This window comes from Somniosus microcephalus, chromosome 2, assembly GCF_052327205.1.
Source record: "Somniosus microcephalus isolate GS21.2 chromosome 2, FLI_Smic_1.0, whole genome shotgun sequence".
Classification (NCBI taxonomy): Eukaryota; Metazoa; Chordata; class Chondrichthyes; order Squaliformes; family Somniosidae; genus Somniosus; species Somniosus microcephalus.
In genome coordinates, this window is record NC_140988.1 from 283,320,544 (window position 1) to 283,334,454 (window position 13,911).

Consider the following 13,911-nt stretch of genomic DNA (forward strand, 5'->3'; position numbering starts at 1 on the left):
CAGTTGAAGCATAACCCCCCTGCTCTTGTATTCCGTGCCACGGCTAATAAAGGCAAGCATTCCATATGCCTTCTTAACCGCCTTATCTACTTGGCCTGCTACCTTCAGGGATCTGTGGACATGCACAGGACATGCAAATGGAAGAGTATTCAAATCTCCAGTACAAAAAAGTTACTTTTTTAATAAAACAAACAAACCCAGAAAGTTGGTTTTACTACAAACGTGGCTAGGATTAAAACATTATATTGTGCAATGGCTATTTTAGACCTTTCTAAGAGTTAGGCACTGGCTTACCTTCCGCTTTAAATCTGCTGTCAAAAGATGCATCCTTTTCAATTTGTTGATGGAGTGTATTAACTAGTTCTGGTTTCCTGCCATCTTCTCCAGTGTAACAAGGTCCATGACCTTCCAGGTGAGCTCCATCATATACACTTGTACTACTGTTTTTGTTGAAACGATGAATAAAGGGTGCATCACACGATGTTGTTAAATCCGCTCTTGTAGAGGACCTGCCAGGCAGACTATGGCAGCGCTCTTCTTCCAAGTAAACAAATACATTATTTTCTTTCTGATTTTCCAGTATTGGGGAGAACTCTATTGAAGAATCTCCACTGGTTTTCAGTGGTGGCGAGTTCCCACTTCGTTTTCTAGTTCGAGCAATTTCAGCAAATGAAGTTACTCGTCTTGGTGGCGATCTCTGAGATGTTCCTGTGTGACCATCACTTAGCTTGCCTGGACAGCTATACATGCGTTCTAATGAGCCCAATCTAGGAGATGGGCTCTTATCGAAGTTGCGATCGTAGCTCCTCGATCTTTGCCTGCCAGAAGTATTTGAAGCAACATTCACATACACTTGACCTTCAATGAGATCTTCAGTAGTTTCTCCTGCTGGTTTCTCCTGAAGACGCTGATCAATGTTATTCTTCTTATCTTCTGGTTGCCGGAAGAGGTAATACTCTGTAGGTTGACTAGGGCTTGTACTTTTAGTGTGATCCTCTGAGCAGCTTGTTATTGAAGACCCTGCTGGGCTTGGTGTAGACTGAGAAGATAGATCACAAGTTACTAATTTGTAATAATTTTGTGTGGCAACAACTAGTCTTGCTTGACTTTGAAAACATGCAGTAAAATCCAAATTTTCAGAAGAACAGGGCATGTTTTCGCATGGTAGGTGGTAAGAATTGCAATTGTCATCAACAGCTGGTGAACACTGCTGATGGCACAGGCAGGTTTTCATGGCACTATCCCCATTGTGAGTCTCACATGAATTCTTTGGCTCATTAGGCGATGAATGTAGGTCTAAGTAGAACGCACCCATCTCTGAGTGACTGCAGTACGAAGAATCATGGGACATGTTACCTGAACTTAGGTTGGACTTTGACTGGCTTTTCATTTTATTGTAGATTGCTGTAAAGTTGACCAGCACACCATCTGAACTGTTACATGAGGAGTCACTGTTGTAAGTCATATGCTGATTATCTATCTCAGATTGATCTGAAAAGATACAACTTCTGCTTTGTTGTATATCTAAGCTGGAACAGCTGCATGTTCTGCTCTCTAGTAAATCTTGCCTCCTGAAGGATCCATCTGGGCTGCTGTCCAACCCTTGATTGCAATCAAAGAATAAGGTTGATGTGCTATCATTAGCACAGTTGCATACAGGTAGTTCCATTAGGTCAGCTGATGCTGGTCTTGATGTGATGGTCCTATTTGACTTGTTGCCACCACATGTATGGGTTTGTCCCTCTTGACCTTCAATAATCCCTTGTCTACTGGTGGGGCTCCATTGTTTTGTGTTGTTTTCAGCACCATGAAGGTGAAATGGCTGTTCATGCAGAACAAATGGTGGATTATTAATGTTGCTATTCTGAGGATGAAAAGAACTGTTATTGGAGCTTTCCTGATCATTGTTCTCATTCAAAATTAATGAATTGTGTTGTTCACTAGTGTTGGTTTCTTTTGAGTTTGGTAGTCTGCCTTCAGTTTCATGTGGTGCCCCAGGAGGTAAACAGGAAGCCTGGATTAAGCTGCTGTAAAGTAACGTTTCCTTCTGAAGCAGGTCCTTCTCTGGTAGTGATGTAGTCCTTGTGATTCCCAGGTCAGTATGGTAGAAAGGGTTTGGTCTTTTGCCCATGCTACAGCACTGTCTGTCTGGCACCTGGCAATGAACAAGGGGAATGTGATGTACAATCAACGTTTCCCCCGTCAGTTTGGGTGGGCTATCCATGATGTCTCAGGTCATCAGCCGAGCTGGACAGAATATACAGAATCTCCTGTGGCCATATTAATGGCCTGTAACATGTAGCTCATGGTGTGGCTCAGAAACCTGGAAAACACAGGGGGAGAAAAACACATGACTTTACAGGAGTTGTTACATTAGGCATGCCACTAACTACTTAATTCAACAACAAAATAACATTTCTTCCTGTTAAGATTCTATAGGGACTAGATACTGTAGACCATGACAAGCTATTTCACCTGGTCCAGAACTGTAGAACCAAAGGACATGACCTGCGCTTGAAGGGGTAAATTCAAAAGTAATCTGTGGAAACAATGGGCCGTATTTTGCGACCCCTACGGGTGCGTATGCGTCCATAGGGGCCGCACAAGTTCCGGGTTTAGGCATGCGAAGGGCATGCGCTGAAACCTGGCACTTACAATGTCAAGAATTCGCTTGACAGATCCTCCGCATCCCCGGGAGAAGGGCCTCTGCGGGTGGAGAGTTGCGCTATTTGCACAACTTTTGCCCGCTGAAAGCCTGTCAAATTCTTACGCCTGGTAAAAGCAGGCATAAGGCTTGCTTTTACCAGTATAAGAGTTTAAAAAAATAGAAAAATAAAATTTTATAGCTCATTTATAAATTAAAAATACTCTTCAAAAAGGTAAGTTTATTTTTAACCCTGTAAAACATTAAAAAACATTTCAAAAAAATGTAACTTTTGTTTAAAATATTTAATTAAATGGCATTTTAATTAATTTTAAATATGTAATTTAAAAAAATAATTTATTTCATGTGCTGGGTTAAGTGATTCCCCATTCATACTTTTGACAGTTCCGTACGTACAGAACTGTCAAAAGTATGAATGGGGATTCCCTTCTTTTATTGGTTGGGCCAGCCCATGTGATCCCAGGGGCGCCTACGAACCGCCTGTGTCCCTGGGATACGTGGGGCTCTGCCTGCGTGAACCCGGAGAGGCCCAGGATTGCAAGCCTGCGTACCTCCTGGGCCACCTGGTTCTTTCGTAGACATTTTGCAGGTCGGAGGTATCCGCCCGCGGGAAGCCTCCAATCACAAATGTTGGCCCAATATTTCAGTGAGTGAGTGGTCAATCTATGGAACATGCACCATAGGGAGACGGTAGAAGCAGTTAGTATCTATTGATTCATTAAAATGCAAATTAGATAGATTTTTTTCAGAAAATAACATTGTGAAATACAGTATATGAGTAATTTGAGACATGACATGTGGTAAGTGTAGCATGCTTGAGGGGAACAGGTGACTTTGGACCTATGGTTCCCAAAGCTCTCCACCACTGGGGTTTTCTTCACCTCATGTCTGGGGCTGGTGTAGACTCATTGATAGAGATTGATTGCTATGATGCAGCACGGTGGCATAGTGGTTAGCACTGTTGCCTCACAGCGCCAGGGACCCGGGTTCGAATCCGGCCTCGGGTGACTGTCTGTGTGGAGTTTGCACGTTCTCCCCGTGTTTGCGTGGGTTTCCTCCGGGTGCTCCGGTTTCCTCCCACAGTCCAAAGATGTGCGGGTTAGGTTGATTGGCTATGATAAATTGACCCTTAGTGTTAGGGGGATTAAATACGTGGGGTTACGGGGATAGGGTGGGATATGTGTTGGTGTAGGGGTTACGGGGATCGGGTGGGATATGTGTCGGTGCAGGCTCGATGGGCCGAAATGGCCTCTATCTGCATTGTGGGGTTTCTGTGATTCTGTGATTAGTCAACAACTCCATCATGTGAAAATCAGGATGATAGAAGTAGAACGGGGTGAACCGTGGTCTTTTTACGTCTAGTAATTCCTATGTAACACAGCTTGACTACATTGATCAAGTTCAAAACAGTTTCCTTGTTGGACTCTCGTGCTTCCAAGCAAAATGATTAGCTGCCAGGACTCACACTGGACATCCACATATTAAAAGCAGTCAAAAGTATTACAGGTTTTAACCAATTCTGTATTCCACTGCTTAGTTCCCAAAATATTTTTATTCTTAGCATCTAAAAATATATGCTAGTTTCTGTGACTGCCTGCAGAATCGTTACATAATTAAAACTTTGGTGTAGCAACCACATTATTTAAATTGAGAGCCATTGGTAAAGGTCTGAATAATTATAAAACACAATCTATAAACAGGCAGCTCATGATGATCCTCCAGAAACAAGTACAATTTACATAGCTCAAAAGGCAAAAACTGATTTTATTGCTGAGCACTTGTATTTTTACCGCACTGCCCCATAGGGCTTTGTATTATTAATGCACTCCTCAACCCACATAAATGACAAGACCATTGTTATTTTCCACCCTGAAACAAAACTTGTAAAAAGTCCAAGAGAGGAATGGCTGCGGGGTGGGGTGTGATAGGAAGTCTCTGGTCATGGTGTTCCAGCCATCATGAGCATGGGGCAGGCTTGATGGACCAGCTGGTCTTTGCCTACCCGTCAATTTCGTATGTTCATAATTATACTGTGCTGTAGTGGAACTGGTTATATTTATAGGTTTGTGCTTTTGTCATAACTATAACAATTTCACTATTAATCAGATACTTTTCCCACATTACAACAGTGACTCCACTTCAAAAGTACTTCATGGGCTGTAAAGCGCTTTGAGATGTCCGGTGGTCGTGAAAGGCGCTATATAAATGCAAGTCTTTCTTTCTTTTACTTTTATCCCAACAGTAACGCCTCAGCCAGCTTTTCATTGTAATAATAAAGTAATTTAAAGGAATAACAGCTCGGTGGGGATGGCGGTCTCTATATAAGAGCATGGGATAGAGAAGACAGATGAGTCTCCATGTTTGAATCTCTCAAATCAGATTTCTGCTCCTGCCACAGCATTGAAATGGCCCTAATTAAAGTAACAAATGACAGCCTACATGAATGTGACTGTGGTAAACTATCCCTCCTCATACTTCTCTGTCTGCAGCCTTTGAAATAGTTGACAACACCATTCTCTTCCAACGCCTCATCTCCATTGCCCAGCTGAGTGGGACTGTGCTCGTCAATTTTCATTCTTATCTATCCAGTCATAGCCAGAGAATCTCCTGCAATGGCTTCTACATAAGAACATAAGAACATAAGAAATAGGAGCAGGAGTAGGCCAATTGGCCCCTCGAGCCTGCTCCGCCATTCAATAAGATCATGGCTGATCTGATCCTAACCGCCAATCCACTATGACAGGACTATCTCCTGAATCTAACAGCATTAGACACACGAAAACAGGAGCAGGATCAGGCTACACGGCCCCTGGGCCCACTCCGCTACCCACAGGGCCATGACCTATCCGAACCTAGACTCATGTCCAAATTCCTGCCCGCTCCCCGTAACCCTTAATTCCCTTTTCTACTAGGAAACTGTCTATTTCTGTTTTAAATTTATGTAATGATGTAGCTTCGACAGCTTTTTGGGGCAGCATATTCCATGGACCTACCACCCTCTGAGTGAAGTAGTTCCTCCTCATCTCAGTTTTGAAAGAGCAGCCCCTTATTCTAAGACTATGCCCCCTAGTTCTAGTTTCACCCATCATCTGGAACATCCTCCCTGCATCCACCCGATCCAACCCCTTCATAATCTTATATGTTTCAATAAGATCGCCTCTCATTCTTCTGAACTCCAATGAGTAGAGTCCCAATCTACTCAACCTCTCCTCATATGTCCATCCCCTCATCCCCGGGATTAATCGAGTGAACCTTCTTTGTACTGACTCGAGAGCAAGTATGTCCTTTCTTAAGTATGGACACCAAAACTGTATGCAGTATTCCAGGTGCGGTCTCACCTATACCTTGTACAACTGAAGCAATACCTCCCTATTTTTATATTCTATCCCCCTAGCAATGAAAGCCAACATTCCATTGGCCTTCTTAATCACTTGCTGCACCTGCATACTAACCTTTTGAGTTTCGTGCACCAGGACCCCCAGATCCCTTTGTACTTCAGTACTTTCCAGTTTCTTGCCATTAAGATAATAACTTGCTCTACGATTTTTCCTGCCAAAGTGCATAACCTCACACTTTCCAGTATTGTATTCCATCTGCCAAATCTCTGCCCACTTACTTAGCCTGTCTATGTCCCCTTGCAGGTTTTTTTATGTCCTCCTCACTCACTACATTCCCTCCCATCTTAGTATCATCTGCAAACTTTGATGTGTTACACTCGGTCCCCTCCTCCAAATCGTTAATATAGATTGTAAAGAGTTGGGGACCCAGCACTGACCCCTGCGGAACACCACTGGTTACTGATTGCCAGTCTGAATATGAACCATTTATCCCAACTCTCTGCCTTCTGTTAGATAGCCAATCCTCTATCCATGCCAGAATATTACCCCCAATCCCGTGATTTTTTATCTTAAGCAATAATCTTTTGTGTGGCACCTTGTCAAATGCCTTTTGGAAGTCTAAATACACTACGTCCACTGGTTCACCTTTATCCACCCTATATGTTACTTCCTCAAAGAACTCCAGTAAATTTGTCAAACATGACTTCCCCTTCATAAAACCATGCTGACTTTGTCTTATTAAATTATGATTATCCAAATGTCCTGTTACTGTCTCCTTAATAATGGACTCCAAAATTTTACCTACCACAGATGTTAGGCTAACCGGTCTATAGTTTCCAGCCTTCTGTCTGCTGCCCTTTTTAAATAAGGGTGTTACATTAGCAGTTTTCCAGTCTGCCGGGACCTTTGCTGAGTCCAGGGAGTTTTGGAAGATTATTACCAATGCATCCACAATCCCTACCGCCACTTCCCTCAAAACCCTGGGATGTAAGCCATCAGGTCCAGGTGATTTATCCGCCTTGAGTCCCATTATTTTACCAAGTACTACTTCCTTAGTGATTTTAATCGTATTTAGCTCCTCCCCCCCTATAGCCCCCTGCTTGTCAAGTGTTGGGATATTCTTGGTGTCCTCTACTGTAAAGACTGATACAAAATATTCATTCAGTGTTTTTGCCATCTCCATATTTCCCACCATTAATTTCCCGGTCTCATCCTCTAAGGGACCAACATTTACTTTAGCCACCCTTTTTCTTTTTATATAACTATAAAAACTCTTACTATCTGTCTTTATATTTTTTGCTAATTTACTTTCATAATCTATCTTCCCTTTCTTAATCAATCTTTTTGTTATTTTTTGCTGTCTTTTAAAGTTTTCCCAATCCTCTATCCTCCCACTAGATTTGGCTACCTTATATGCCCTTGTTTTTAGTCGAATACTATCCTTAATTTCTTTACTTAGCCACGGATGGCTGTCTTTTCTTTTACACCCTTTTTTTCTCAGTGGAATATACTTTTTTTGGAATTTGTAAAATAACTCCTTAAATGTACACCACTGATCATGTATCGTCTTATCCTTTAACCTATTTTCCCAATCCACTTTACTCAATTCCGCTCTCATACCTTCATAGTCTCCTTTATTCAAGCTTAGCATGCTTGTTTGAGATACAGCCTCCTCACCCTCTAACTGAATATGGAATTCAACCATGTTATGGTCACTCATTCCAAGGGGATCCTTTACTAGGACATTTTTAATTAATCCTGTCTCGTTACACAGGACCAGATCTAAGGTTGCTTGCCCCCTGGTCGGTTCAGTTACATACTGCTCAAGAAACCCATCCCTAATACACTCAATGAACTCATCCTCAAGGCAGCCCTGCCCAATTTGATTCGTCCAATTTATATGATAGTTTCAGCTTCCAGCTTCTGCTCCCGCACCGTTACCTCTGAAGGCCCCAGGATCTATCCTTGGCCCTCTCCCATTTCTCATCAACGTGTTGCCCCTTGGCGACATCATCCGAAAACACACTGCCAGGTTCCACATGTACACTGACGACACCCAACTCTACCTCCCCCACCTCTCTCAACCCTTCCACTGCCTCTGTGTTGTCTGTCTGCTTGTCCAACATCTAGTTCTGGATAAGACGAAATTTTCTGCAATTAAACTCTGTGAAGACCAAAGTCATTGGGCTCGATTTTAACGCAGCCGACAGGCGGGCTTTTAGGCGTGCGGGGGGTTAAGATCGCAAAACCTGGGGGTCGGGATCCCCCCGCCTGGTTCCCGCCTCCACGCCATTTTACCCTAGGTGTGTCTGATTGACCCGAATCAGTCCCGCCTGCAACAGGCGGGACTGGTCTTTAGGGCCCTTAAACAGCACTGATTGGCCTTTATAATCCCATTTTAACAGGCCCTTGCCTGTTTAACCCTTTTCCCACGTAAAACGCGCCTGGTGGGGATCACGCCTGTGAAACCTGGCGTGAACACTATTGGCTTGCTGGCTACCAGCTGCAGGTCCAACATTAAAGAGGATATTTGATCAGTCATCATTTGCAGGTGGCAGGACTTTGTTGTCTCAGGCCTGGGGCAACTTTTACCAGGCCTAACCACACCTGTGGAAGGTTGGAGCCTCATACACTTCTCCAGTGTGACCTCCTGCGAGACCCCTCTCACCACCCTCACCGAGCGCTTCCTCAACTGAGGCACCTACCAGAAGCATGGGAGGCCTTTTTTACCTTCCCCTCTTGGCATTAGAGGACCTCCAGCCCCATTCGCGAAATGACACACACCACAACTGCAGAAGTTGCCATCAGAATTTTTATGAAAAACAAACAACTGATGGCATTTTTGCAAAATACACAGCATTTCACCCAAGTGACTACCCTTGTGACTATTTGTCCTTTATTTTCCTCTTATGCGTGCTCCTATATAGTGGTTTCCCTGTGGCTTCAGCAGATGTGGAGGCCCCTTGCTCACTTTCCAGCTGCTCCTGTCTCGACACCTTTGGCGGACGTCCTCTGGGGTGGCGAGCCTGTGAGGGCTCGCCAGCAGTCTGCTGCTTCTGCGGCTGTGCAGGGGTTGAGACCTCTCTCTCCGTTGGGTGTGTACTCCGGCGGGGCTCTGACCGAGGGCTCTGCAGTGGCATGGAAGTGTGAGCGCTTGGAGAGGAGCCCCCATTTCCTTGAGGTCTGCCACCAACCTCCCTCTCATGGGTCAGGTCCCCCTCAGTGCCTGCAAGTGGCTTGAGAGCAGCTTGCCGCACATCAGGGGGGCCATGGGGACCCGTATCTACAATGGCAGTCCTACTCAGAAGGACTTCCATGAAGGTCTGGTTTCTCTGTTCAATAGATGCCCATCGCTCCTCAAGAGATGTCATTCTATTCTGAACACTCACCATGTTTTCCATACCCTGGCGACTAACCTCCTCCATGGCCGTAGCCCTCCTCTCCCGTAGCCAGCCTTACCACGGAGGCAGCAATCATTTCCATGTAGGTAGCCATCCTTTCCATGTTGATGCGTTCATGCGCCAATGACTCCACAAAGGCTCTGCTCATGTTCACTATGGACTCCTGCATTAGCTTCACACTCGCAGCGGCCCTAGAGACAAAACCTGCCAGAGACTCCTGCATCTCTTCCATCACCTCTGATCTTACGGATGGACCCAGAGGCAGAGGGTCGACATGCAGCTGAGCCGAGCTGGCATAGTCCTGCGCCCTCCGACGAGGACCCTCCACTGTTGTCCCTGTCTCCACAATCTGCTGATGCTCACTTGTGAGCTGTGATACACCAGGTGACAACTCTACTCTATGTCCCAAAGGTCCCACCGAGGTGTGAGTGTCTGCGCTGGTGCTGGGTGCGCTTATTTCGGCTGACGCTGCGCCCTCAGAGGTTGCAGATTCCTCTGAGGAGTCTGGCTGCTCAGGCTCTTCCTCCTGCACAGTGGGGATGGGGGCTCGCGATGGTCCTGTGGGGGAGTCAAGGCAAAAGTTAGAGATGTGATGCCAAGGTTACATGCACATTGCATTTTGCAGATGATCATAAGTCCACATGATGTAGCTTCAGAATCATTATCAGTGACTCATGCAATGCCAATGAGAGAGAGGGAAAACTATTCTGTCACCAGCTTGCGGGGATGCTCCTGCCTGTCCTTCCCCAACGTCCACATCTCGGTCAGCCCCGGCAATCTCCAGGACGCCTTCCTCTCGGGGTGAGCTGGGCTAATGAGGGCGGCCCTCCTCCTGTCCTGGCTCGCTCTCTCCTGTTGTGAGCTCTCTTTTCCTGCAATGAGGGAGACAAGTGGAGGTTGAGTGAGAATGAAGGAGTGAGTGCAGAGATTGCATAGCCTAGATACTTAGAAGGAGACAAAGATGGAGTGAGGTTGCTATACCAAGGGCTCTCCCTGTGTGTTGTCAGTTGTGTTCAAAGCATCAGAGTGAGAGGGAGTGTGAGGGCTGCATGGTGGCATAGTTCTGTGAATGTGAGCATAGAGAGAGAGGGAATGGGTAAGGGTGCATGGATGCGAGTGTCGAGTGGGATGTGGAGGAAGAGATTGCTAAAGCTAAGTGCTGGTGAGGAAAGGCAATGGGGATCAGATTGAGGGTGATGGAAACATCATACAGTACTTACTTTTCCAGTACGAAGAAGGTCATGGAATCTTTTCCTGCACTGCAACCACGTTCTTCGTGTGAGCCCCAAGCAGTTGACTTGACCTGCCACCTGTAGCCACACAGCCTTGGTCTGACTGGGAGGCCTCTTCCTCCCTGAAGAAGGGAACAGGACCTCCCTGTGGGCCCTAGCACCATCCAGTAATGCCTGCAGTGAAGCCTCATCAAATTTGGGGGCAGATCTGGCCCTCCCGCTGGCCGTTGCTCCTGCAGGCTCCTGTGCCATCTCAATGGTGACGTTTGGGAGCCTGCAGAGGAAGCAAGGCTTGCTGTGGACCTTAAAAGCAGCAGCAATGATGACGTCATATTCTGCGACTTTCTGACTGGAAATACTCAATTGCCAAGGCTTCCCACACGCTGGAAATCAATTGGCCAATTGAGTTAAAATTGCATCAATCTCATAGACCCATTTAGAATCGTGTGGGAATCACTAAATTCAGCGAACCCACCAATTCCCCGCACCCGAGATAAAATCAACCCCATTGTCTTTGGACCCGGACACAAACTCAGTTCCCTAGCCACAGATTCCATCCCCTTCTTTGGCCACGGTCTCAGGCTGAACCAAACTATTTGCAATCTTGCCGTCCTGTTTGGGCCCTGAGCTGAGCTTCGAACCCCATAGCCTCTCTATCACAAAGACCACTGATTTCCACCTCCGTAATAATGCCCATCTCCACCCTGCCTCAGCCCACCTGCTCCTGAAACCCTCACCCATGCTTTTGTTATCTCCAGACTTGACTATTCCAATACTCTCTTGACTGACCTCCCAGCTTTCACACTCCATAAACTTAAGCTCATCCAAAACTCTGCTGCCCGTATCCTAACTCGCACCTTTGTGCTTGCTGACCTACATTGGCTCCTGGTCCAGCAACGCCTCTATTTTAAAATTCTCATACTCATGTTCAAATCCTTCCATGGCCTCGTCCCTCCCTATCTCTATAACCTCCTTCAGTCCTACAACCCTCTCAAAGCTCTGCATTCCCCCACTTTGGCCTCTTCTGCAGCCCCCCACTCCCTTCACCACACAATTGCCGTCATGCCTTCAGCCATCTAGGCCCTAAACTCTGTAATTCTCTTGTACCTCTTTGTAAACCTCTTTGCTTCTCTCTCCTCTTTAAGACCAAGCCTGTCCTAATATGTCCTTCTTTAGTTCGGTCTCAATTTTTGTCTGATTATACTTTTGTGAAGTGCCTTGGAATGTTTTACTATGTTAAAAACGGCAAAAAAAATGCAAGTTGTTGTTGTGCATAGAAACTGTGGTCAGTTCCAACACAGAATAATCTTCCCTGCAAAAGGTAAGAACTGAAAAATACTGCTCAAATCTGGAAATCAGTTATACGCCTTGTCGAGGGGATGCATGTATACTGGAACTGAAATTTCTATCAAAATAGGGCTTTACACACATCTAGTCCACTAGGTTGTGTGCTGCACTTACATACACTAGAATTATTACAGTACAATATCAATAGTAGCCATGCAGGAGTACCCTCCATATGTAACACATGAAGAAAGGGACCTGGAGGTAATTACGGATCACTCATCAAAGGCACACAAACAGTGTAAGGTGGTTATTGGGAAAGTAAATAGAGTTTTAGGGTTGTACAGCCAGGACAATTGAGAATAAAATCAAGTGCTCTATGTTGCCTATATCTTGCCTGCACTAAGTCCCACTCACCCACCACCCCATCCTTGCTAACCTACACAGGCTCCCAGTTTCCCAATCCTTCACATTTAAAATCCTTGTTCTCACCTATACATCTCTCCTTGGCCTTGCCCCTCCCTATCTCTGCAATCTCCTCTAGCCCTACATCGCCTCCTGAATGCCCTGTTACTCTGACTCTGATCTGTACATCCTCCTTCTACTTCACCTTGTCACTGGTGGCAGTGTTTAGGCACCTCATTCCTAGGTTTTGAGATCCCCTGCTCTCCACCTACTCCTCAGCCTTTAAAAACCTCAAAATTATCACTTTAACTAAACGTTTGGTCATTTCTCTCTTCTGACAGTGCCTGTTTTCTTTACACCAATTTATGAAGCACCTCAGGATGTTGTTTTGTGTTAAAGCTGCTATATACATGCAAGTTGTTATTGTTGCTTCAGTACTATCATATGTATACTCATACATATTTGCCTCCACTCCAGATTTTCTCCCTTTTTCCCTGACTCATGTTTGGGTATGGTTGCATCGATGTCAGCAACCCTTCAATACCTTCTTTCGTGTGAGAGCCTGGACAGTAACATCCTAATATCTAACAGGATTGTTTAATATAAATAGAAACTAAGAGATGAACCTGGTTAGAATTTTCTGATGCACACAATTTTGTCTAAATGTTATCAAAAGCATTCAATTTTCAGTTATCTGCAATCACAGTTCTGAGTATATGTTGAAACTTATTGAAGTGTTTCTAAGTCTTTTTGTACCTACAGATGCATCTTGATCAGATAAAAATATAATGCAAATTGAAAATCTTCTTTCTATAAACTTCTCTTATTTGTGCATACACTGGATATTTTTGCATTTTGCACCTAGGGCCCAAGGTACACCAGTGTTACACCTGTCCGAAAGTATACGCTAATTTCTTTCAAAAATTCACTCTCCAGATGTGAGCGTCACTGGTAAGACCAGTATTTATTGCCCATCAAGCAGTTTGATACAACTGAGTGGATTGCTAGGCCACTTCAGAGGGCAGTTAAGAGTCAACCACATTGGTGTGGGACTGGAGTCACATATAGTCCACACCTGGTCAGGACAGCAGGTTTCCTTCCCTTCGAGTACATTGGTGATCCAGTTGGGTTTTTAACAACATTTTTACTGGTACCAGCTCCTTATCTCCAATTTAAAAAAAAATTGAATTCAAATTCCTAAACTGCCATGGTGGGATTGAATTCAATTTGCAGGATTACTGGTGCACGAACATTCCCACTATACTACCAGTAGAAGTGGCTGCTGACGGAAGATGCGCCCAACCACCAAGGTGGTGCATATGTACAAATGACTGGATCATGAGGGCAAAGCCTGGTGTCTCAGAAATTCCAACACGTACACCAGAAGTGCACCTGACTGAAGTTATCTGTACGATTTGTCAAACCAGGAAGTGGCTGCATTCATGAGCTTTGATTGTCCAGAAACTTTGTCTGAAATATCAGCTTTACTAAAGCAATTAGCAAAGTATTTTCCAATTGTGTGACCAAGACATGGCAGGCTCTACTTAGACAGCCTGGATGTCTCTGCATGCTTAAATTGGCACCAT

The 13,911-nt window shown here is 44.9% G+C and overlaps 1 protein-coding gene across 10 annotated transcripts in view; it reads right to left on the reverse strand.

Moving 5' to 3' along the window:
• The window catches only part of rusc2 (RUN and SH3 domain containing 2), a 260,485-nt gene that overhangs the window by 67,221 nt on the left and 179,353 nt on the right, over positions 1-13,911 (reverse strand). For all 10 annotated transcript variants that reach the window (XM_085972765.1, XM_085972817.1, XM_085972792.1 and 7 more), the window contains one exon: positions 295-2,323. In XM_085972765.1, coding sequence (XP_085828891.1) covers positions 295-2,224 — 1,930 coding nt within the window. In that variant the 5' untranslated portion in view covers positions 2,225-2,323. The remainder of the gene's footprint in view (positions 1-294; positions 2,324-13,911) is intronic.